At 36.7% G+C, this 27,500-nt stretch overlaps 1 protein-coding gene across 1 annotated transcript in view; it reads right to left on the minus strand.

Annotated features, from left to right (window-relative positions):
- Positions 1-256: 256 nt before the first annotated feature.
- Positions 257-27,500, minus strand: part of LOC122801207 (cytochrome P450 2D15-like) — a gene marked incomplete at its 5' end in the record, with an annotated part of 628,388 nt that continues 601,144 nt past the window's right edge. The window contains one exon of the mRNA XM_044070797.1: positions 257-770. Within this exon, the coding sequence (XP_043926732.1) occupies positions 592-770 (179 nt within the window). The remainder of the gene's footprint in view (positions 771-27,500) is intronic.

The raw sequence follows: 27,500 nt of genomic DNA on the forward strand, positions 1-27,500 counted from the left end.
TACATACAGTCAAACAGTAATCCACTCACAGCATCCAGCTAGTGCCAACTCAAATACCATCCTAAACTTTAAAATAAGAGAAAGTATTTCTCATCTATTCTGTTGTCATGCTGCCATCTCTATTATATTTTTTGGGGGGTAGCTGTGACAACATGGTGTTCCAGATATCTCATATTATCTAGCACAGCTATTGGTTGCAACACCCCAAGACTGGCAGCTCAGAAGCCCTCTAATAAAAGCAAACACTTGCCAGAGAATTTCACATTCCTTTATTTAATGGAGTCAGTATAATTTTCCCAGTGAGGTCAGTGATTATCACTCAACATTCCTATCTAGCAAATAATGTAAATTTGAGTTTGTTGATATGCTTTCCTTTCAGAAGAACTTATTCAAATCAGTCATGCTTAACTATTTTCATATTCTAGTATAAATGTTCTTCGCCACCCTAGTCTTCATGCTGCTAGTAAAATAGCTTTTTCATTGTTGAACATTATTATTTAAACATGGTAATACCTCTACTGATCTTTATTCATTAAATAATGCCTGCTACAGTATTTATATCATTATAAAGATTGCATATGCAATAAACAATTATCTTAGTTTTATACAGATCTTGAAGGGAGAAGGTTTCAAGATGACCATAAAAGGTGCATCGGTGCTTGGTTTTGGTTCACCATCTGGAAGGTGAAATGTGAAATGTTGCATCATGGCTGCGAAGAAGATGAAAAGCTCTGTTCTTGCTAGCTGTTCTCCTAGGCATATACGGTGACCTATATGTGAAGCAAATTGTTAAAAGAGATGAGAAAAAAAAACACTTTATAGAGTGAACTGGGCATACATAGCTGGAATAGCATAACTAAATAAATGTCCAAATACACTATTAAATAAATATTCTAAAATATGTGACTTTTCTGACTAGTCCAATAAATCCTTTTAGGTGTGTGTGCGCATTTAATGAGTTAACCATTTTACATTTTAAATGTTGGCAAATATTTAAAGAGCACCCCATGAAAGCTCATACTTACATTTTGGTACAACTGTAGTGACTTTTGGTGAAATTCAAGAGGTCTTAGTAGCTGCTAACCTTCACCTGCAAAATTAACTGTCAGTCCATCTATTTCTTATAGAAATTCTGCTATGGCTCCTAGTAATGTTTTCTTACACATTTCTAGTGCTGTCTGTAGGGCTTGGAGTGTTTGTCCATACAGAGATAACAAGACAATTCACAATGTTAGTAATAGAATGATTGTTAATGCACATCAAGGATGTTATAATTCTGGTGCTGTTTATACTCTGAATTGTCCATGTGAGAAATATTAGACTGAACAGACTACTAGGATGTTTAAATTATACATTTGATGGACATTAACTGTGGCAAATAGCTCTGTGGATGGTCTGGTTGAAAAATTGAGCAAGCTCTGCTTTATGCCCACTGTTCACATTCTTGTAAACAGACTGGACTTTGTGGACTTAACATTTTTATGTTAAAACAGACCAGGATTGCATTCATGATTGGGATTCTTTATCTTGTTCTCCACAGTTTTTGCAATTATGTAATTTTATATTCATCTTTGCAAATAAATCTCAACTAAAAAATTTAAATATCATTCCAGATGCTTCTTTTTGTTTCTTCAGGTGCTGAAAACTGTGATTTACATACATTCCGTGTAATGAGTTTTGTTGAATGCTGTTCTGGTTGAATGTTCAAGTTGGCGAATGCAATATTTTTCAACCGTATATTTGTGTAACAACTTTAGACTTGTGTCACGAGCCACAGTATACTGCGGAGTTACTATATATAATTAAGGGTGTGGGTGTAGGGAATGAAGCAAGTCACACAAACACTTCCCTCTCTGTAGAATTTTGTATTGTGTACTTAGCTGCAAGCTGTTTCCCAACTGAAGTTCTTATGTTGCATTTTAAGGCCATTAAATCATGTTTTACTTCATTTAATTAAAAATTCATTGAAGTACTGTGACAATGTGGGGTGTTGCCATCTGTGCCAGGTAGAGTGGGGCAGTGCATGTTTGACATATGCCAGCATGGTTAGCTGGAGTTTTGTAGAGAATTTTGTGTCATTAGACTATCACACTGATTTGTACAGATGCTTGTATTACAAATGTATCAACAGTGTTATTATAATTGATTACATGTTTATGTTTAAACAAAGAATTCTGGAAGGGAAGAGGAGAAGTTCTTTTGAAATTGTTCTATAGCTTTCAGATGCTGCAACAGATCTTAGCAAAGCTCTGAGTGTGAACTGTGCCAGAGTCAGGTGATCAAATGTGATGTCATTCTAAAAACAGCACTGAGAGGATGGAACTCTTACAGCAGTTTGCTTTGTTTTGTTTTCTTTGGAACCTGATATAAAGATATATGACAGTTATCACAGTCAGTTCAGTTAGTTGAGTTAGTTCAGTTCAGTTTAGTTAGAAGCTCATCGTTTTGCCTTGTGAAAGTAAGCATCTCAGTATCTAATCTTGCTTTGTTGTATTAATTAAGTTAGCTAGGGAACAGTTATTCTTTAGACAGTCAGGAAATAGTGTGAGATTAGTTAAGTATCATTTTTCTGCATATGTTTGAATCTGTTCCACTGTGTTACTTTTTATTTTTCTCCTGTGATTGAAACTCTGGTGTTTATTGTACTTAGATATTTGGTATTCTCATGTTTTCTATTTTATTATTTATTATTAAATATTTTTATACCTTTCATTGTGGCTGGCATTTTAGAGAATACTTTTAATATATTGAGAGTACTTGTGCTTATTTTAGTGATGCTGTGGCCACTCCAAAAAGCCTTGCTGCTTTGATTACACTCTACCACTTATATTAATATTGATTTTACTCAGTATAATTGGATACGCTTGTAAGACCCCGAGAGTGGTTGACTGGTGGCCGTATGGTTACCTTATAGTCTGGGCAGAAGGGGTACATCTAGTAAATCTGTATCAGCCTTTCCCAGCAGTGTGTGTGTGTGTGTGTGTGTGTGTGTGTGTGTGTGTGTGTGTGTGTGTGTGTGTGTGTGTGTGTTTGTGCGTGTGAAAATCAAATGCCCAGGTGTGGGTGTGTCAGCTACTTGGAACTGTCATTAGACTATCACACTGTTGCCAGACCAATGCTTAGTCTGTTGTTATGGTTCTGACCTTATTTAATTACTGAAATTAATTACTGTTTGGTTTTCTGAAGCTGTTTACCCTACTGTACCTCTCGCTGATGATGTATTATATGTTACTATAGAGCATTTTACAACATAGACTGCAGTTTGTGTTACTGCGCTAATGTTCACTTATTGGGTTTTAGCGCATCCTTGATATGGAAATGTGTTAAGCGTACACCAGAGTGTTTATACCTTATACTACTAGAAGGGTGAAATACATGTTATCCTGACTTTGGTGCCTATTTGTTTGTCCTGTATTTATTCCAAATTGGCATGGCTCATTAGAAGCGTTTCTACTTGCATTAAGGTTATAATTCTCGGTCTGATAGCCAGACCTGTGTAGTGCTATTATTTGCTCTTGCCGCCTCTTTATTATCCCTTCATTAAATTGCTGCTATGGACACTTATGTCCTGTCCTGAACTACATTTCTATATGTAATGTGTAATTAATGCGATACCCACTTTAAAGGGGCATCTTAAGGACTGCATTGTGAAAATTAACTGCATTCCCTTTCAATTACCATAGTATATGTCTAAAGCGCGCTGTCTTGCACCAGCTCTCTTTGGGGCTGTTTTTTGAGGAGTGCAACATAGTGAATCCCTAGCTTTTTGCACACGCAATAGGTCCAAGAGCTACTCCAATAAACTATTATTTCTGTAATTCATACCCATTAGTTTACTAAGGGACTGCTTTTACTACAGCGACCATATCAGTTTTAAAGGTATATACAATAAAACGCGCCTTTATACTCAAACTCTCATTAAGAGTCCTACCCTTCTAGTTAGTTATACAGTTCTGATTAACAACATTTGGAGTCAAACCCAATGTAATTAATGTATTTGTTTGCTGTTTCTTTTATTGTTCTTATGTTTTACAATGCATACTCACTGGATGCTTCTCTAGCTACCATCTTACTTAAAGTACACAGGAGCTCAGGACTAACCAGTTTCAGTGCAAGATTGTAAGCTTTTGTCATTTGCACTGTTTTATTTTTATTTCTCTCTGATTGCCTTACCATCTTCCTCTCTCTCCTTACTATTTTTAGTATTTTGAATAAGTGGACCCTGCAAATACCCATATAATTTGCCTCTACCCTCCTGGAAGACCTACTCCTTTTTGTCTGCTAATCTACAACCCTCCTGGCATCAGTGTTACCTACCAGACAGACTGTGAAAGTATGTTATGCATACATGTTTAACCCTCATTACCTGAACTGTGTGAACCAGTCTAGCTACCTGCACAGGACTGCCAGCAGCCAATAGGCCCTGCCCCCCTCACTACACTACTCTAGACTCTCGACTACCATTTTTATACTTCTATCTCTTTTCCCTCTCACCTTTCCTCCATTATCACCCACCTACGTGTATATCTGTGATACTTATTCCCTTAGGCCACTAGGTGGCATCCTTTGTTCTTTCTAATCTGCTCCCTCTTGATTTATTACAACACACACCCCTATATCTTTTCAATTGGGGTCTGTACCTTTCTCCCTACACTTTTTACTTGTTTTCTTACTCTCAGGACCTTGCCATACCAACTCCCATTACTCCCCTTGCTCCAAATCTTAACATACTCATAGGTTTGACTCTACCCTTTACATACCTTATACATTTATACTTATCTACTTACCTACCTGCTGTTTTCCCCACCTTACAGATTGTTTTCTCTGGGCCACACCACTCCTTTGGCTCTTCCCGCTCCGTTCGCCCTGCGGGCTCACTCCACTCCCCTCCCTGCCCCCAAATCCCACCCGCCCCTAGCACCTCTACCTTTATACCCACATAGACACACCCCTCAAGATTCATCTCCACCCCTTCTGGTTCTAGCCCCTCCCTTCTCCACCTACCTGCCTACTCTACCTTTTAGAACCAGCCCCTCCCTACTACACTTAGCTTCTCTCCCTCCTTCTCTTCTTACTATCCTCCCACTCTATTTCAGCTACAGATTTGCTAAACATATCTAATCAATACCAACTTTTGCTCCTTATATCCTTCCTAACTATCATTATCTCTACCTATCTCTCTACCTCTTATGAACAAGCCCTTCCTTATACACTAATAATTCCACACAAACAAATCCATACATCCCCCTAGCTCTAACAATTACCTATCTCAATACCATCCACAAAACTTCCTACCTTCAAGCTAAATATCATCGGCTTTCTCACATCAAATATCCTACTCACAGCCTAAAAAAACATTTGTACTACTATGACAAACTTTCTCAATTCTTCAACCCTATATTAATCTGCTCATTAATAGATGGTGATATCCACCCCAACCCTGGCCCCAACTCACCCCTACCATCCTCTAAATGCCACCAACTTAAAACAAGACCAACACCACCCACCAAACCCCTCAAATCACTCTCAATTGCTCAACTAAATATACGTAGCATCTGCAACAAAATACCACACATCCATGCCCTTCTAGATATCCAACAGTTTGATATCCTCTGTCTAACCAAAACTTGGCTCAAACCTACAATTAAAGATAATGAAATCACCCCCCCTGGCTATAACATACTCAGACAAGACCGCTTAAACAAAAAAGGTGGTGGGGTGCCTATTCTCTATAAAACCAGACTGCAAATAAGCAAAGTAAACCATACCTTGCCATCTAACAATAACGTTGAAATAATTATTTCCAAACTTCAGCTCAACCCTCACAAAACAATTAACATTATCTGCACCTATCTTCCCCCAGGAAAATATCCCACTATTTTAGAGGACCTATTAAATTGGCTCTCACTAAATCTCCCTCAAGAAACAATTCTTTTAGGAGACTTTAATATTGATTGGAATTTATGTCAACACACCTATCCACCCACCCTTATTAACCTGCATGGCTTCTCTCAAACCATTAACTCCACAACAAGAACAAACAAACAAAATAACAAAGAAAGTATACTTGACTGGATACTTATTAATAGTCCTCAGCAAAAGTATACAACAGGTACTCTCCCAGATGACCTTAGCGACCACTCGCTAACATATATCATCAGGCATAAAACAAGTTTAACTATCCCCACCCAAGTCATAACATCCCGTAGCAAAAAATTCCTTGATCCCACTCTGTTTCAAAATGAACTTATGCAAATCAGTTGGTCATCTCTTAAATCTCTCCCTATAGACGAAGCTGTTAACCACTTCAATCATACTTTTCTGACAATCCTAGACCATCATGCTCCAATGCGTTCTATAAATCTAAAACAGCCCAATGGCTTACTAATACTACCAGGAATCTAATCCTTAGTAGGAACAAAGCCTGGACAAAATGGCATACCTCAAAAAACACAACTGATTGCCTTATTTTCAGAGAACAAAGAAATATAACAAAGAAAGCCATCCTACAAGATAAGAAGAACTTTTATACTCAGCTACAACAAACATCCCTACAACAACCACATAAATTCTGGACTGCCATTAATACACTGTTATCACCTGGGAAAGTTGCCACACCAAATCCTATTGATTCAAACCCTGACTGCCCATTACAAACAGCAAGCGCCTTTAATACTTTCTTTACCTCTGCCATTCTAAAGATAGCTAACCAACAAAGCCCTGACACCTCCAAACTACTAATCCAAGGCTCTACTCCCCCCCATTCCACCTCAAACCCATACCTACCACATATATATCTTCCTTACTTCAAAAATTAAAACCTACAACCCCCTCGGCTGACAAATTATCAGCAGAATTCCTCAAAATTGGTGCAAAAGCCATAGCTTATCTAATCTCTATACTGATTAACAGGACCTTAAAAGAAAGCACAATCCCATCATTATGGAAAATCTCATATATCATCCCACTGTTCAAAGGTGGTGACTCTACTGAGTATTCCAACTTTCGTCCCATAGCATTATTATCACCACTTGCAAAAATAATGGAGAAATGCATCCACAAACAGTTACTAAATCACCTACTAAATAATAACCTCCTAGCTAAGTGCCAACATGGTTTTCGCCCTTTCCATAGTACTACTACAGCCTTACTATCCTTTATTGACTCAATAAACAAAAAACGCAACTATAACATACCTTCTTCAGCCTTCTTCGTTGAACTATCCAAAGCCTTTGATATGGTCAACCACAAACTTCTCCTCCATCGTCTGAAGTCCCTCTCTTTTGACAACACAGCCTTAAATTGGTTCATATCCTATCTGGATAATCAAAAACAGGCTGTACTCTGGCACAACCATCTCTCTGATCTCCTTCCTACCTCTATAGGAGTCCCTCAGGGCTCTATCTTAGGCCCTCTACTATTTTCCATCTTTATAAATGACCTTCACCTAGCCACTCCCCTATCAACTTGCATCCAATATGCAGATGATACAACCATTATCTGCTCAGCCCCAACACAGTCTGAACTTCATTCCCTCACACAAAATACCTTCACTACCATAGAGAAATGGTTCTCTAACCATTGTCTCCTCCTTAACCCAAAGAAAACCAAACTCCTCATTTTTTCACCCACTCTCTTGTCTCCCTCCATTAATTTCTCACTCACAGCCAAAAATGGCATCCTTATCTCTCCAGACAATAACACCAAACTACTAGGCCTTACAATTAACAACCAACTCAAATTTGATACACACATTGACTCTACAATTAAATCAACAAACAGAAAACTAGGCTCTCTGTATAGAATTAAATCCTTCCTTACTCCTGAAGCCAGAGCTACAATAGCTAGAACCCACTTAATATCTTCCCTATTATATGCCTCCCCAATCTATACAAATCTTTCGAAATATAATCTAAATAAACTAACCACATCTTATAACAATATTGCTAGATTTGCTACAGCCTCTCCATACAGGACTCATCATTGTTCTAATCTTAAAAAACTAGGGTGGCTAGAATTACCTAACCTAATACATTTTAACCAACTTACAATCGCCCATAAAGCCCTCTACCACCCGGACAGTACTCCAATGCTCTCCACTCTCATAAAACCGTATAGCAATCTAAAGAACCTGCGCTCCTCTAACAAAACACTGATTCATACTTCCCTATCTAAGAACTCAGCAGGTGACTCCACATTTTCAAACTATGTTGGGAAAACATGAATCAACTACCTCAAGACCTCACTACTCAAACCTCAATTCCACTATTTAAAACTAAACTCAAACTCTTCTTTTCCAACCACTGGCTTTGCTCTTGTAATAACCCTGACTAACCTTTTGTATCTCCCTGCTATGGGACTTTTTCCACCCTCTCTTTTTTTTCCTCATATCTAACTCTCTACTTTACTCTCTACAAAACTGTTTCTATTACGTCATTTCTAATAAAGGCGCTAAATCGCTACTTTTCAACTTCTTGTAAAGATGTAATAGAGTATCTTGGTACTCTACCTGTATTTTTATACTGTACTTTTTTTTTCTATGTAATAGAGAAGCTATGTACTTTACCTCATATTGTACTCAAATGCTTTTAATTCTATCTGAAAGTTAAAGTACATGTTTTTAGATTTTATTTGTATATGCTGATATAATAAGTTTTTTGTTTAGTCTTACTATAGTAGTATTGTAGAGGAGCTTTTCTCCCCGGGCCTCCACTGAAAATGGACATGTATCCAGTTGGACTAGCCCGGTAAACAAATGTAAAATAAAATAAATAAAACTGGGACACAGTGCTCCAAAGTGGGCCTTGTTTGGGATCTGGAGAGACAGAGAGTCCATTCCCAGGTCTGCAGTGTGTTCCCTGTGTGCTCTTAGGGGAAACTGTGGTTGCTGTAGAAAGCTGCATCTGAACATACTGTGTAAATTCATTCCTGTTTTTATTGTCTGTCTCTCACCGGTGTCAGTGGTGAGGATTGAGGCTGCTTGATTACTGACTCTGGGTAAAGAGAAACTGTCACAAATACATTTTATGTACCCATTATTTTCCGGTTATTTTAACTAGTGTTCAAAATTTGGGATTTTTAGTAATCTTGGCCTTTTAATATTTAAGACCTTCATTTTGAAGGGATTGTAATTGGCTGTAATACTGAAATATTATTAACAGAATGCATTTACTACAGTGTGACAGTGGTTGTACAGTTTACTTTGTGTGTTCATTTTTTATTTATTTTTAAATCTAGTGTGTTTTCAATAATGAGATGTTCGACTGGTAATTTTTATGTGAGTTGGATGTGATTGTGTACTGTTTACTGTTTTGTTTACTTTGTATGTAGGGTTTTATATACATACAGATGGATAGCTATATATCTATATATGCATATAGATATAGACATAAAGATATATATATATATATATTATATATATATATATATATATATATATATATATATATATATATATATATATATACACATATATATATAATACCATAAGAGATCATTAGTATTCCAAAACATGCATGTTGACTGGACTGCCGAACCAGCGTACCTGCTTTAAATTAAGCATATACCAATAAAAAAAAGTCCAGCCGCTGAAGTACCATGGAGCATCCAGACTTTCTGTTTGCTTATGCTTGCGGAACAATGCAAAACATGAAAACAGTCTGGCATGTTCTGCAAAACTAAAGAAACAGAAACCTACCTAATTTTCCTGAAAACAAAAAACAACAACAGCAATAGAGATTCTCTCTTCTTCATTGCTTGACCTGCACCTCACTGCTGTACTGTGTTTGTGTGGGAACACAAGTCCCATATGCATGCACAGTACATCAGCAGACAGAAGACAATTCTAAAAGTCCCACAACAAAATCAAACTTCTAGATGCCAAATTTAACATTAGTTTAGCAAAAGTTATTTAAACATAAAGTAATGTGCCAATTTAAAAAATACATTTCTGGCAAAAAGGGGCCTGATCATAAAAAGTGAACAATGTATTATTAAACTAGCTAAAAACAGAACTAAACTACAGTGCTAACAAATCTTATAATAATGAGAAACTTACCAAGTATGCTAAAAATGCATCAAAAGTCACATTCTAACTAAAGTAGAAAACCACCCAATAGATGACCTTTCAAGAAAGTCTGTGTAAGTCAAATACAGCCCTATTCAATAGGCATCAACAATTAAAGTGGTTATCACATTTATGATATCCTTAAAGAATAAATGGGAAACAGTTATTCAAGCTAAAACTACAGTAAAAGAATAAAATAATGAATGAAATAGGTAGTCATCTCGTTCATGTATTTCATTTAATATTTTATAGCATAAGATTAGGGAACTCAATTTTTCCCTTACTGACTCATCAATGTATAATAAAAGGTATCACACTCTGGATCAATTTATAAGCATACATGAACATGCATTTGCATACTCTCAAGGAATTGCACCTTCTAATTAAAATTGCACAGGTACTGAGATGTTTATTAATTTCAACATTTGCACTAATATGAAATGCATAAGACAGTCAGCACCATTTTAAGGAGTAGATGAGATCAATCTAATCTAATTACCTGGAGTGTTACAGAACATTACAGTAAAAACTAAGGTCTGGAGCTGGAAGCATAGCGTAACAAGAAAAGAGTGAATATTTTGCCATGGTAAGAAAATGTTCTAATCCACTAGCAAAGTGTAAAACATTTTTACTACATTCACTGAACTGGTGCCAGGGATGAAAATGGGTTCCTATCAGCAGACCGAAGACGCATGTTTTCGAATGCATCTTGGTCGAACTGGCAAAACCGAAACTGCAAAATATCAAAGTGGCATGTAAGCGAATTCTTTCTCTAGGAAAGAATTTGCTTGGCCGCTTCGGTACTTTGCCGTTTTCTGCACTGTTGTGCGGTCTCGGAGTTGGTATATTTAAGTAGGGGGGTGTGGGGGGCACAGCCCTCCACTTAATCTCATATTTTAATTTTTTTTTTTGTTGGAACAGCGATTTTTTCCCCTTGGACAAAAATCGCTGTTCTGACTGTTCGGTTTTGTAAGCTTTCACTTACATAGGGTCGATTAATCACTGTTCACTTACTTAAGCATTTGGTGATCTAATATAGACCCGATGAAAAGTACTTCATGCAGCCTTGCATCAAAGCTGGCATGTGAGTAAGTGGACACTCAAATTTCCACTATTTATTTACTTTATTCCTTTACTTGTTTGCCTAGCATTATGATAATTTATTGTATCAGCCTACTGTGCATGCACAGGACAATATATTGTTACCATTCCAATGGACAGAAGTATGCTGTTTCCAGTAATGTGAAGCTATACAGGACAATTGCCCTCAGTGTGAAAGGCATATGTTCAACAAAGATATCATGAGAACCATTACTTTAGCAATTTTCATATTTATTTACTTTCAATCTGATTTATGATTGCAATAAAAAACAGTGGAAGAGGAAAGAAAGGATTTGTAGCTTGTGGCAGAGTGCAGTCTAGTAAAGTAGACTGAAAGTAAACAATACTTTTCAAAAGCAATTTTTTATGGAGCGTAAAATATTGTAAGTTGCTGCTCTGTGATCATAAATTGCAAAGCAAGGATGTTTCAGGTGAGCTCATGTAAAATATGTTTCAGTGGATTGTTAACACTTGTAAAACCAGTGTCATTCAATGCTTTTATCAAGAGCAAAATGCTGTACAATTCTTCCTATCACATTTTATTTCATCTAAAATCATGTCAAAGTAGTTTCAGTTGCTTGTTATTGCTTCTGACAGAGACTCTGACACATTTTTAGCCAAGTGTTCACTGCTTAAACAGTGATTCTGTGGCAGTGAAGTTTGTAATCACTACTGACAGGACCTGTGAAAGTAATGATTTTCTTATCAAAAACAAAATGCTGCACATTGTCTCCCATAATCATACTTGAGGATTCAGAAAGAAACCTAGCGGTCACTTTAAGGGCTGTGACAAAAAGACCCAATATCCATCATGCTGTACAATCAAATCAGGGAATGAGGGAAGAGCTCATACCACCTAATTTACATGACACTGAATTGCAGTTAACTGCCATAGTTAGCAATAGCAGGTAATGCATTATATTTATATAGGCATCCCTTCTCATTCACTATCCTACACACACACACGCACACACACACACACACACACACACACACACACACACACACACACACACACACACACACACACACACACACACACACACACACACCTAAACTACCTCAACACTATCTTCCCTACTGCGACCTCCCAGTCATACATAAACTGATGCACTGATGCTTACATACACACATGCATACTCCCCAACATTACCTGACCACTAAACTCCCTGGTACTTACCTCTGCTGTGAAGAATGAACAAAGCTTCTAGCTTTGTTCATTGCCATAAACAGCGAGTAGCAGCCATGTTAATTTATGCAACTGAGCAATTCTCTGAATCACTCAGCTATGTAAATACCTTCATGTGTGCAGTTCTAAAAGAGAGCACATAACTAATTAGCATATACCTTTCCCTCAGAATGCTCATTAGCATTTAGCATGGCCACAGAGGCAGTTCGCTGCCATGTTCCGCAGCTCTTTGCTGCAGCACTGAGTAGGGCTTTCTCTAAAACAGAAATGGTTACTGAGAGGTGTACACCTCATGGTAGCCTTGGTGAATTGTGATCATAGCCTGCACAGCAATAATGTTTCAGTTGTGGTTGGGCAAACTGACTTTTTATCAAAAACAAAATGCTGTAGATTAGATTGTTTCCTCAGTAGCAGATTAAACACTGCTGTTTTTTAAACTAAGACCAAAATACTGCATGTTTATTTTATCAACTTATTTTAAAATATTTGCTGCAGTCCTTGTAAAACAGTGTAATTAAATTCTTTTAGTACAAGTGAAGTGCTAAGACTGCGGTGGTGGTGCTGCGGTAGAGTTGTCACCTCACAGTAAGACGTTGTCCTGTTTGATTCTCAGCTACAGTGTCTTCTGTGTGGAGACATGCGTGAATGGGCGTACCTTCGTTGAAGGTTGTGCGTCAGGGCTGGCAACTCAGTACGTAAAAATCTACTGCCAATCATTAGCAGACTGGAGTTCCGCTGTGGTGACCCCTAACCGGGAAAAGCCGAAAGATACAACAAGTAGAAGTGAAATGCTGCATATTGTTTCACTATGATGGCCTTTTTACATTTAATCATATAAAACCAGTTTTGTTTGCCAGTATTTCTGAAATCACTTGTGAAGAAAATGCAGTTTTTATCAAGAGTAAAATGTTGTTTGTTGCCCCCCGAAAAAATATATATATCATAAAATGATTGGTGTTGCTTCCCAACAGTCATGATCTTAAAAAGTGCTTCAGTTTAGCACAGGAGAAATCAGTTTCAGTTGTTTGCAAACACTTTTCTGATGATGTCAAAAGATGTATTTTGCTTTACAGTGTTCTCTTCTTTTACTTTGACCCATGTCAAATCAGTTTCAGATGTCTGGTGCTAATTCTAATAGCAATTGTGAAATCAATGTAATATTTATTAAGATCTTACTACTGTATCTTGCTTGCCTATGATAATTTCTGTATAATTTAAAAAAGTAGTTCCAGTCTATGCTTATTAGCATTGCTAAATGGTTGTTTTTCTAATTGTTTTCATTCAAGAAATGAAAAGAAACAAACAATGAGCAACTTGTTGCACTAAACACATCAATGCACCTTTTCCATTCACTTTTTCCTGACATTTGACTCACAGTAAAAGCATTTATAAAATACTCAGACAAGTCAAAAAAGAACCAGGGCAGTGTTAGTACTTCCTTCTTATCCAGTTTTACTGCTACTACTCTTTTATGCTTAGAAGTGCAAATAGCAGTAATACTGGTGGTAGGGTGTCTGCCTTTATCTGAAAGGTTGTCATCTCTATTTAAACTCCTTTGCATCCTACTGTCTGTAAACAAGACCTCATATCATATCCTGATCACTACAGAACCCTCTGACACTCAAAAATCGCAAAGCATATCATAATAAACTGGAGTTCCTCTTCAATGATCCAAACACCATCATTTTAAAAGACTTTAACTACTCCTCCATTGACTAGAACACATATACTCAAGAAACAAATATGCACACTGCATCTCTGACTTCATTAATGCAAACTCCCCAAATCAATCATTACCCTTCTCCAGTACAGGCACCAGCATGACTAATGTCTGATACCCATATATTCTCAAACCCTCATTGCCAAATCAGATTACTGCACTGTAATATTCACCATATGATCCCAATACAGGTAAATGTTAACCCAACCATATTTAGAGACTACTCCAAAGCTAGCATCTTTGTGCTTGCTGTGGACGTGTGGCAGTTCCAGGCCCCAACCTTTTTTTTTAAATAAGTTTTATTAAAATCATTGCTGAAACATACAATTATTATAAGAGAACCAAACATATTTTACGATATTTTAGATAAAAAAACAAAAAAAGCATTAACATAAATGAACAAGGTGACAATAAACTATGTACATTGATGTTCATTATACTACCATCAAATAACACAGTTTAAAACTAAAGATAAAAGTTGATTATTACATTCAACTTGCTATTTTTCTAATAAATCATTTATACTCTTCCGTTGATTATATATTGTTGTATTCCTTAAATATCTAAATTTAATTGTCAACAATTCTAATTTAGATATTTTCATGAGAAGATCTTTAAAATTTTGAAAAGATGGTATGTGTGAAGATGTCCAATTTTTTGTAATTTCTTTTCTGGCAATGGATAGACGAAAGAAGTGGATATTTACTTGATTTTACACAATTTGGGATTGGAGAGTTAAATAAAACAATTTAGTAAGTAAAAAGTTATCAGTAAAGATTGTTTGTAAGAATTTGTTAATATTTTCCCAGAATTTCTTTAAGCATAAGCAATCATAAAATATATGTGTCCAGTCTACATTTTCGACCTTCTTACATCTCCAACAAAGTACTTTTTCTTTAGATATCTTATTTATGTTATATGGAGTGAGAAATGATCTGAATCTCCAGGTAAATATTCTCCATTTAGGAGATGAAGTAGTTTTACCAGCTGACTGAAGCATATTTAATTTATCTTTATCTGAAGGGTTACAGTTATTGATGTCAGAGAAAATTTTCCAATAATTATCTGGGTATATATCCAAATCTGATTTTATTACTTTGTATATGTGTGATAGGCTAATTTTAATTGAATTGTTCTGCTTTGTAAAAACAATCAAATATTGCATAAGTTTGGGAATTAAACCCTTATATGAAGAAGGAATTAAGTCAAGTTTATCTTTGATATATTTTCTAGCTTCTTGTAAATCAAGCCATAGTGCTGAGTCAAAGTCATTCTCTTCCATAAGCGTATTAATAGATTTTAACTCATTGTTACTCAACATTTGATGCCAAGAGATCAGATGATTTTGTTTAAATAATGACATTTTATAATAATTTGTAGAGAAAATGATCCCCTGTGTATAGGCTATGGGGTAAATAAGGAACATCCAACTTTCATATAATTATAACTTAAATCTAAGGATAAAATTTTTAAAGGATTTTAAGATTAGTGTTATATAATTGGATTTAAAATTTTGGGCAGGACAGTAGGAAAATAATTATTTCAGTCTCCAGATAAATTAGTTATTTACTAGGTTTAGCATATAGGTATCATTATTGTTATATAAGTTTTGAGACAAAGTTAGAATATTCTCTTTCCATTTTGCTGAGTATTTGACATCTATGAGATATGAAATTGTTTTAATTACTGAAGAAATTGAATACATTTCTAGGTTTGGTAACGCTATACCTCCATTTTCCCAACTGTTCATATGATATGACAGTGCAATCCTAGGTTTAATTGGATACCAAAGGAATTTTTTAATCATAGAATTAAACTTTTTAATTATTGAATATGAAGGAGGTATATAAATAGATTGAATTACATATAACATTTTAGGCAATAGTACCATCTTTATAAGTAATAATTTCTCTTCCATTGAGAATTTTATTTTAAACCATTTATTTATTAAACTATCTATTGCTGTTATACTTTGATTGAAGTTCAGTTTTAGGGTTTATTTTATGTTATTAGTAATAGTTATGCCTAAATATGTTATTTGCTGTGATTGTGCTATGTATTTTTCAAATTTATTTTGTATATTATATTTTTTGGACCATCTAACAGAATTTGTGTTTTATTATGATTGAATTTCAGACCTGTGTTTTTTTGAAAATGATCCATGTCGCTGAATAATTCTTGTAGCATTAGTTTCTTTCCGCCCAATGTAATCAATATGTCATCTGCAAACATTTGAATCTTTGATGTTTTATTAAGGTCCACATCATATCCATTAATATTTTTATTGTCCCTAATTAAATTTCCCCAAGGTTCCACAATTAAAGTAAATAAAAGAGGGGATAATGGACAACATTGTTTGGTCCCTTTAGTAATAGGTATGAACTGGGAAATATTAGAGCTGATTTTAATATATGCTTGTGATCCATTTTATAATTGAGTAATAACATTTATAATTTTTTTTTGAAAAGCTGAGTTCCTCTAAAAGAATAAATAGATAATCCCAATTAACTGTGTCTAATGCACAATTTATATTTGGACTGACTATGGTTAGGTTAGGTTTTTTTTTAAGTTTTTTTACTGATTCAATTAAGGTTATTATTCTTTTAATGTTGTCATATGAAGTTCTGTTTGTTATGAAACCTGTTTGGTCCTCATCCACTAAATTAGGAAGGAAATTTTTAAGCCTCTTTGCATATATAGACATAAACGTTTTATAGTCTGTGTTTAATAAAGATATAGGTCTATATGAATTACATTTAGTAGGGTCTTTTTCAGGTTTTAGGATAGGAGTAATAAAGGTATATTTCCACGATGGTAGGATGGTATTTTTGTTTTGTACTATACTGAAGACTGAATGTAACAATGTTAGTGCTTTAATAGGTAACATTTTGTAAATCTCTGGAATAATACCATCATTACCAGGAGCTTTGTTTTGTTTAAGGGTATTAATTTGATCTTGGATGTCTTTAAATGTAATTTGCCTGTCTAATAATTTAATTTGCTCTTCTGTTAACCTTTTATTAGAGTTTTTATTAATAAATGCTCAAATATCTATCTTTGGATTTATTAGCTCAGAGGATTGATTTAGTTTGAAAAAAAATCTCTAAATTCATTTAATATGTTATGCAAACTGGATACCATTTTTTTGTGGTGAATATATTTCATGAATGTGATTGAATTTATTCAATCTTTTAATTTTATTGGATAGAATTTTCAAAGATCTAGTATTTGTTGGAAAATTAATAAATTTAAATTTCTGTAGACTGATCATGGTTTTGTGATTTAGTATCTCAAGATATTTCTTATTTAAAATTTTTATTTCTTTTATTTTGTTTTTCTCTTGTTGATTTTTTGATAATTCAAGATTCAAAACGTCAAGTTTAGATTGTATCTCATGTAGTTCTTTATCCCATAAAATTCTTTTTTTTTTCTGTACCAATCAATTATTCTACTGTATAAATATACCTTCGTTGTGTCTCAAATGAAAATTTCAGGTGTATCATTACTGGTATTAAGTTCTATAAAGTAGTGAACTCCTGCCGATATGAAGGTATTAAAATCCTTTAAATTAGTGATCTATGCTGGGATCCATTTTATCTGAACTGTAGGATATGAATGAATAAATATATCAAAGGTTGTAGAATTATGGTCAGAAAGGGGACATGTAATCACTTTTGCGTTAATTAAAGAATCTGCTAAATTATTAGAAGTAAAGACTCTGTCTATTCTTGAGAATTAGTTATGTCTATGTGAGAAAAATGTATAGAATAGTGATTTAGGGTCTACATAATTATTAATGTCTTTCAACAAAAAGGAGTATGAAACTTCTTTCAGTAGTTTAGTCATAGCCGATAATCTTCTCTTACCTTTATAAGTAGTCGGAACTATCAAAAATACAGTTAAAATCACCAGCTAATATGATATTGCCTTTAGAAAACTGTATAATGTGATCTATATGCTGCTGTGCTGAGTTCAATCCAAAGCCAGGAATCCAGTATATATTGATTAAAGTAAAAATTGAGTTGTTAAACTCAAGGATAACAGAGGCTACCATACCTGTGTTATCCTTGTAAAGGTCTATTATTTTAGGCTGTGGTAATTTATTATTCCATAGAACTGTCACACCTCTTTTTTTTAGAATGTTCAGAACTAATCAGGATTGAAAAAGATTTAGAGTCTAACTTGGAAATTTCATAATTTATCATATGAGTTTCTTGAAGAAATATTAATTGTGACTTGTGTAATTTGAGATATTATTTAAAGATCTTCTCTTATTGGGATTACTTAGACAGTTGATGTTAAGAGAAATACACTGCAAGGATGTCATGATGTAATTTTTTTGAGTTGCAATACATGTTGACAAAAGCTTTTGTTAATTTTTTGTCTATGAGGTGGTATTGGATAAATATAAGGAATACAACTGTTATTGTATATGGAGTATAGGGAAGAGATTTAAAGACATACATGTTTAAATAGATTTCAGCTATGCAAATTTTAGTGAACATCAGAAACATTATTATCAAACAATTATAACAGAATCTTCTAACAAAAACTTCTATCTAAAACCCACCTGGAGTTATAAACTCCTAATTTGAGTGACATCTATCACTCAAATTAACATACCAATTTGCAGCAAATTTCAATCAGACTCTGCCTAAATATAGATTTTCATAATTAAAACTATGGCTTATAAGTAAAATTGTCACTAATATACAAGGAAATAAACTTTTCGTAGATTATAGATTTATGCAACTATTAAACAAGTTAACTAGTAATAGATTACAACAATGAATAATATAGGACAATACTATTTAATGCTGTTTAATGAATAGTATCATTAATATCTATAAATTAGGGAAAAAGAAAAAAAAAAGAAAAAGATATTCTCAGCAATAATAACCATAAGAATAAACTACAATACACCCTAGAAAAACAACAGTTTCAGGTATCCATGTTTGAATATTACTAATTTTCAAAAACATTTAACTGTATGGAAAGTAAAATTGTATGAATCTCTAACTTCTAAGGGTATGAAACTATATAGGAAGATGTAATAATTAGTTTTCTATGTGGAGTATATATGAATATATAAAACATTGACTTCCGAATTCGTGGCTTGTTTTAACAATTATAATGTCTCCATTCTGTTGATATTGCCATTTCCAACTATATTCTATTTACATTTTGCCTTCCTTTACTTTTTGTATCTACAGTTTTCCTTTATTCCTAATCCTTACTATAACACTATATTACTTAAGAGCAACAATATAATCTTTGTGATGTTAATATGATAAAAATAATCCAATGGTACTTATAATAAGAAAATGTAAAGTGCATTACTTAACCGGGGACACTATATATATATATATATATATATATATATATATATATATATATATATATATACTATGATATGTTAGATATACTGTTCATTGGTTAAAATGTTCCAATCAAAAAAAGCAGACCATTTTATAAGTGCACTTCCTGTCAGGACTGATTTTGTATATCGATGATCATTAGATTAAAGAAGTGCCAGTGTAATAATTATGACTATAATAAAGATCAGAATACCATATGCCATTATAATGGGACTAAAAAATAGTTCAATAGAACGGCTGACCTATAAAATATATAGGTTCACAGGTTTATAGGTAGGTACTAGGCTATTGGCCCAAGGGCCTATGTAAGCCTAGCCAACAAGGTTCCCTGTCTTATGCCACCCAAGAAAGTTATTTTTCTGTACCCCTGTTGAGCAGAGCCACAGAAGTGATCCCCGGGATGTATTTCCTATTTCCCATCCACTTATTAAGATTTTTCTTGAAGAGTGCCAATGAGCAACTTTGCTTGACATAGATGGGTAGCTTGTTCCAGAGTATGGGAAGTCTCTGGGTCAGGAGCCTATCCCTCCAGCATGCCCTGTTTATTGTGGTGACAAGGTTTAGGTCCCTAGAGCATGTAACTCAGAGGGATTGGGATTTCTTTAGTTGCAGCATGTCCAACAGCTCTGGGTTTGACATAGCTTTATATGTTAGGCAGAGATCATCTTGGAGTAGGCGATATGCTATGGAGTAAAACTGGAGTTTTTTGAGACGGTCAGTGTAGGGCATCTGTTTGAAGCCAGTAATCCTCATTGTGAGGTACTTCTCTGGCCTTTCCAGCTGCTGCAGATGTCTTGTGAGGTACATTCCAAAAGGGGTGTTGTACTCTATAATGGGTATAACGAGTGTCGAGTAGAGGGGAACAATGACCTCTTTTTTCCTAGATGAGAAACCTTTTGTGATGAGGTGTGCCACGTAGAAGGATTTCCTGACTACTGTGGTGATGTGATTATCAAAGGAGAGACTACTGTTCACCTGAGTCCCAAGGTCTCCTATCACACATTCGGTGTTAAGTAGACTGCCGCCTATGTGGTAGTTCATGGGTACACAGTTTTTACCAAAGGGGATGACAATGCACTTTTTGGCATTGAGCTTGATGCCACGGCTCTGACACCAGGCATCTGTCTCAGTGAGGTCCTTCTGTAGGATGTCCACATTATTTGGGGACTCAACTATGGCTCCTAGTTTGCAGTCATCTGCGGACTTCATTAGCCAAAGGCCTTCTCTGTTAGCCTGTACTTCAGAGAAGTAGATACCAAACAGGAGAGGTCCCAAGACTGAACCCTGTGATACTCTACTTGTCCACTGGTTTGAAGTCAGATTTGGAGTCTGCAACTTTTACAGTGTGGGTTCTGTCAGTGAGCCAATTGACAACCCATCTTGTGACAGGGATTTATACCTAGTTTAGCGAGTTTAGCTATAATTCCAGAATGGGTGATGGTGTCAAAAGCCTTGGCAAGGTCAAGATAGGCTGTGTGAACCACCTTACCCTCATCTACAGCTTTGGTGACTGCCTCAAAGAAGTTGATCAGGTTCAGGAGGATTTCAAAAACCCGAACTGGGTGGGGTCCAGAGTTTGGAGGTTACCAATGTCTTTGTTTACGACTTTCATGATGATACGTTCCATGGCCTTACAGACCAGGCTCAAAAGGCTAATAGGGCGATAGCTCCTGGGATTACTGGTGTCTCCCTCTTTGTGGAGTAGGATAACTTTTGCTGTGCGCCATTCATTGGGCACAAAGCCTGATGTGAGGCTATGATTGAACATGGTGCTTAGGTGGAGAGCCAGTTCATTCTGAAGTTTGTGTAAAATGCAGCCTGGGATGTTGCCCAGTCCAATGGATTTTGTGTTTTTGGCTTTAGAGAGTGCAGCTTTTACCTGCATAGTTCTGATTACAGGGACTCTGCATTCTTCCTGTATAGATATGGACCCCTTAGGGGGTGAGAGGGGAGTAAAGTTAGTACTGAACCTATCTGCCAGGACGTTGGCAATATCAGTTTGTTCTGTAATTTTTGTGCTGTTGCGCTGTAACTCAGAACAGATCTGGGTGTTGCCATTGAGATTCTTGACATAGCTATAGAATGCTTTGTGGTTGTCCCTAGAATCAGTGGTGATTTTGTTTTCATTGCTAGCTTTGGAGGATTTTATAAGGGATCTCAACTTCTTACTGAGGCTGACCAGAGAACTCCTCCACTCATGGGATTTGACTCTCTTTTGAAACAGTTTCTTCCATCTGTTGTAGAGTTTGTTTATGGCAGGGGACCACAAGATTGGCTTCTTTTTTTTTTTGGAGGATAGTATCTTGGCTCTGTTTGGGATAGCACGATCCATGCCCTCGTGTAACTGCTTATAGAGTGCATTTGTGTAAGATTCAACTGTATTGTCCATCTGCATGGGTGTCATGAAGTTCACCACTTCTGTCTTAAGAAGCATGAAGTTGGCTTTGGAGAAATTTTTACTGTGATTTCCTTAATGGAGAGTGGGGTGGGATGTGGATATCTAGGGTGATTAGCTTATGGTCGGATCTGACCAATGAGGAGTTGACTTCAGGTGTGGAACACCAATCACTCATGTTGGTAATGACCAGGTCTAGGATATTGTTGCCCTGGTGGGGGTATGGATAAGTTGATCCAGGGCGGGCACTGGAATTTATGAATTCCATAAATCATTGAGCAAAGGAGTTGGTACGTGAGTAGTTTTCCCAGTTAATGGTGGAGTAGTTGAAAACACCCATTATTAGGGTGTTTTGTTGAACCCTAATATTTTTCAGTATATCAAGAAAAGAGGAGTGGGAATCCTGTGACATGGTGGGGGATCTATAGCAAGCTACATTTTGGATTGTAGTTTTGCCCAGAGTTAGTTGCACTTGGATAACCTCAGATGCATTATGCTGAGCAACTAGCCTGGAGGTGTGGATATCCTTAATGAATAAGGACATACCTACGCCTTTGGTGTTCCAGTCCAGGTTAGGTGGCCAAAAAGTGTGGTATGAGTTATAGCCTGGAAATGCAGGGGTGCTGTCTGGAGCCTTGAACCAGGTCACAGTCACTGCACAGATATTGATGTTCTCCATTTTAAGGAGTGCCTCGAGGGAGTGCATTTTGAGAGTTAGACTTCTAGCATTGAGTAGCATTACCCCCAGTTTTTGCTTGCCTGTTCCTGTTATGGTGGTGAATTTTTCATTTGAACCTTGCCTAAAAAGGCACTATAGGGGCAGCAAGAGCCTTAGTCAGTATCCAGAATCCCAGGGGTGACAGGTGCAGGCCATCTCTGGCAAAGCATTGTGGTTTGTCAACCATGTCATCCCAGACAGACAGATACTGGATCCCCTTAGAATGACACAAGAAGCTTAGCCAATTGCTGAAGTCAATCATTTTGTCCTTGTACTGTGGTATCATTCTGGGTGATGGCAGGATGCTACTCAGGGCTAGGGTCATACCTGCCTGGGCTAAAATATCGGAGAGCTCTTACATGTCTCTTTTCATGTAGTCCAGGGAGGTACGTCTCAGGTCATTCACACTAACATGGACAATGATAGAGTCATATTTGTACTTGTTGTGGAGTGACCTGAGTGCATAGGTTATGTGGTGGATTCTGGCACCTGACAGGCAGCTGACTGTAACCTTCTCCTTGTTTAGCTCAGTGCCAGGTGAGTGGGACATCCATGTGCTTGACTATAGAGTCACCTAAGACTAGTGTGTTGGGGACGTTGTTTTGCCTTATGGGCTCTGGTTGAGTGGCACACTGAGTCTGTGGGCTATGTGTCATTTGGGTTGTGTTGGGGGTGGATGTTGCTTGCGTTTCTGCTTTGGAGGTCTCTGTTGCTTGCACAGATTATTATTGAGAGCCTCAGGGACTGTTGTTGTCTTTCTATGTGTGGATTTTGCTGGTGTAGGTTTAGTGGGACTATGTGATGAGTGTGGTGTGGTGCAAGTGATTACCTTCTCCTCTTGACTGTCAAGTTCAGTCTTGGTTGGAGAGAGCTTTACCTTCAGTTTGGCTAGATAAGTGCATCTCTCACAGGTTGTGTTGTTGGGTGATAGGAGGAGAGAGTTGTCTGTGTACATGAGGCAATTTCTACATTGCCCCAAGATGCCCAGATTCATCAGATAGATAGGAGAGAACTCTGAGAGTTAACCATTGGACATGCCTGAATAAAAAATTACTTTCCTCTAGACAAGTGAGGAAAGTGAGTATAAGAGCTGTTTTTCTGTAAGCAAGTGAGGAGAGCAAGTACAAAAACTGTTTTTCTCTAGGTAAAGAGGAAGGTTGAGTGCTATAGTAATTTGTAGCTTATTTAGTGCTAACAGCAAGTTCTGAACAAGTGCTGAGCATGACTAAGCAAATTCAACTGCTAAAACTAAGAATCTGTACCTGGATCTTGTAGTAGATAGGCTACCTAGTGCTTATCACTCCCACTGATAAGCTAGAATGCTTCCCTCCAACACAGAAAGGCTTGGGGGGGGGCTCAGAAGCTTACAAACAGTCCTGGATACAGCAAATCTGTATCTGGACTAGACTAGTTACAGGAAATGTGGGAAACAAGCGCAAACGCAGGCTTTTAAAACAGAAAGTTGAAAGAGATGGAAAAACTGCCCAAACGGTCAATAAACTACAATTTCTGGGCCAGAAACCATTCTTGTGGTAGATGGGCTACCTAGTGCTTTCCACTGCCACTGATAAGCTAGAAGGCTTCCCTCCAACACAAAGGCTTGGGAAGTCTCAGAAGCTTACAAGCAGTCTTGGATACAGCAAATCTGTATCTGGACTAGACCAGTTACAGGAAAGGTGGGAAACAAGTGCAAATATGGGCTTTTAAATCAGATTGTTGAAAGAGGTGAAAAAACTGCCCAAACGGCCAATAAACTACAATTTCTGGGCCAGAAACCACTCTTGTGGTAGATAGGCTACCTAGTGCTTACCACTCCCACTGATAAGCTAGAGGGCTTCCCTCCAACACAGAAAGGCTTGGGGGGGGGGGGTTAGAAGCTTACAAACAGTCCTGGATACAGCAAATATGTATCTGGACTAGACTAGTCACAGGAAAGGTGGGAAACAAGTGCAAATGCAGGCTTTTAAACCAGAAAGTTGAAAGAGATGGAAAAACTGCCAAATGGCCAATAGACCACAATTTCTGGGCCAGAAACCACTCTTGTGGTATATAGGCTACCTGGTGCTTACCACTCTAACTGATAAGCTAGAAAGCTTCTCTCCAACACATAAAGGTTTAGGGGGCTCAAAAGTTTACAAACAGTCCTGGATACAGCAACTAAAGAATATATTTTGTAACCATTAATACCACCTTTGTTTAAAGTCAGCAATGAACTGTAAACAGAATACAATATATCCTTCACCAAAATAGCACAACCACTTTCTTCAGATTTAGTACATCTGTTTGCAGATATGCATACTTGAAAAAGTGTAGAAATGTATTTGCATTTAACTCAAAACATTTCATTACTTAATGAGCCAAATGGTAAAAATAAGTGAATTAATAAAAACAAGAAATCATGTGTATGGGATCCACATTTGAAGCATCAAGTGTGCTACCTCAAAATTAGAAGCAAACAGTAAAGACTAAACTAGGCATATTCTACACAGCACACTTGTATGTATGAGAATGAGCTTATTAACATTCTATCTAGCTTTGTTTAGTTGCTTCTAGCTGAGACAAATCTGGCTAACAAAAACAAGCATATTTATATCACAAAATAATGAAATTTGACTTTAAAAAGCCTTACAGTCATTTATTTCTTCTTATTGATGCCAGTGCCAACCTTGTCTATACCCTGAATATCCAAACAGCTAAAAGAATTAAGATCTGCCTCTTTAAGAACTTTGTCATGCTGTAAATGATGTCACTCAGCGATAAAAAGGTTCACAGATGTGAGGAGAACGTATCGCCAAGCTGTAGCTAAGAAAAAATGCCTTATGAGTTCCAGTGAGAAACATTAAGCTATTTTTATATTAAATGAAAGATTTCTGATGCCTAGCAATGTGTGCTAGACATCCCAAAGACTTTTATGGCTATTTGTTAAGGTATAATAATTTCCAGACCTACTGCTTCACCAAGCCTGCAATTAAAAAGATAAACGGAACAAACTCAGTGCCAACAAAAGGACACCAGGTGGAGGCATTAACTTTCAATCCTCCATAAAAATAGGGTTGCCACCTTTTAAGTGGGCCAAAGTGGGACAGAGGGTGTGGCCAATATGACACTGACCACACCCTCTACCATGACATCACCACAGGAGCAGTGAAGGAGATGCTGTTGTAGGTACGATGGATGGCTGCTGGAGTGGCTAGCTAGCTGGCTTCTGGAGTGGCTGTTTGACTGGCTACTGGAGTGGCTAGCTTGCTGGCTGCTGGAGTGGCTAGCTGGCTGGCTGGCTGCTGGTGTGGCTAGCTGGTTGGTGGGACTAGTAGCTGGATGAAGGAATGACTGGATGGATGGCTTGATGGATAGATGGCTGCATGAATGAATGCCTGGCTGGATGGATGGCTGGGTGCATGAATGGATGGCTGGTTACATGAATGGATGGATGGCTGAATGAATGGCTGGCTGGATGGCTGGCTGTATGTATGGATGGCTGGCTGCATGAATGGATGGATGGCTGGCTGGCTGGCTGGATGAATGAATGGATGGCTGGCTGGCTGGATGAATGGATGGCTGGCTGGTTGGATGAATGGATGGCTGGCTGACTGGTTGGATGAATGGATGGCTGACTGGCTGGATGAATGGATGGCTGACTGGCTGGATGAATGGATGGATGACTGGCTTGATGAATGAATGGATGGATGGCAGCCTGGATAAATGGATGGCTGGCTGGCTGGCTGGACGAATGAATGGATTGCTGGCTCATTAAAAAAAAAAAAATCTCGGTCATTTTTTTAGCGGTTGTAGAATAGCTTAAAACAAAGAGCTCCTACAGCTGCGATCTTTGCAGGGCTCTTCCTGCCCCAATCCACACCCCTTTCATAAATTGCAGCCAATTGCTGTATGAATTAAAACACCCGGACCTAACAGGCAGCAACTTTGCCTGCAGGTCCAGGTTGGTGACATCACTGAATTGCCGTGGAAAAAACGGAAGTAATTGCAGCTTTTCCATGGCAATTCAGTGTGATTGAAAAGTGGGACTTTTCAAGTCCCACTACTTTGCACAGCGAGCAATGGGATGAGGCAGCTCAACCTGTGAGTGTCCTACTGAACATGGGATGGGTGGCAACCTTAATACAAAACAACAGAAATAAAAGCAAAAAAAAAGAATCCTGTGTCCAACTCCATAAACAAAGGCATACAAATATCAGTTTTAAACAAAAAGCAAGCATTAAGCCTTAGTCACAACATTAAAAACACGATGTCACCCATCAATCCACCACACACTTCTCATAACTATAGGAGTTTGTGTAAGAAAAATAACATAACAAACAGAGAGGCAAGATGACTGGGACAATAGCAAACTTTGGACTATTCATGAATGCAATCTATCTAAAAACAATTAAAACATTAGTAGCAAGCGCATTAGCTGCTTTACCAAATCAATAAATTGTTTCATAATGTCTGTAAGCTATACAATGTCCAAGTAAAACTTTTAATAAATTCAATAGGATAAGCAGGTAAGAAATATTAAACAAACTTTGTATAACAAAACAAAGTATTACCAAACCATGTTCTTGTAAAGTATGAACTATATAATATTATAAGAATTGTCTAAAGACAAGGTAAACTGGAAGTTGTTAATACGTGTATGAACTGGAGCAAAGCATTGACAGCTAATCGAATAATCTGGTTAAACTATTAATAAATAAGACAAGCCAGAAACAAAAAAATAAAAAGGCATAAACAACACTCACCCGTTGAACCACTTTCATCTCCATAGACTTCTGGGTCATAAGAAAAATATTGTATTTGTCAAGAACAAAAAAAACCCCAATATTTTAAATCAAGTTATTTTTTAAATTTCTTCTTGTGTTCAACTGTTTTCCAGGAAACATTTTCTGCAATTCTTTTAAGACTTGAGCTAGACCAGTCCATTTCATTTATT

This window comes from Protopterus annectens, chromosome 1.part0 (genome assembly GCF_019279795.1).
Source record: "Protopterus annectens isolate FY-2018-M chromosome 1.part0, PAN1.0, whole genome shotgun sequence".
Classification (NCBI taxonomy): domain Eukaryota; kingdom Metazoa; phylum Chordata; order Ceratodontiformes; family Protopteridae; genus Protopterus; species Protopterus annectens.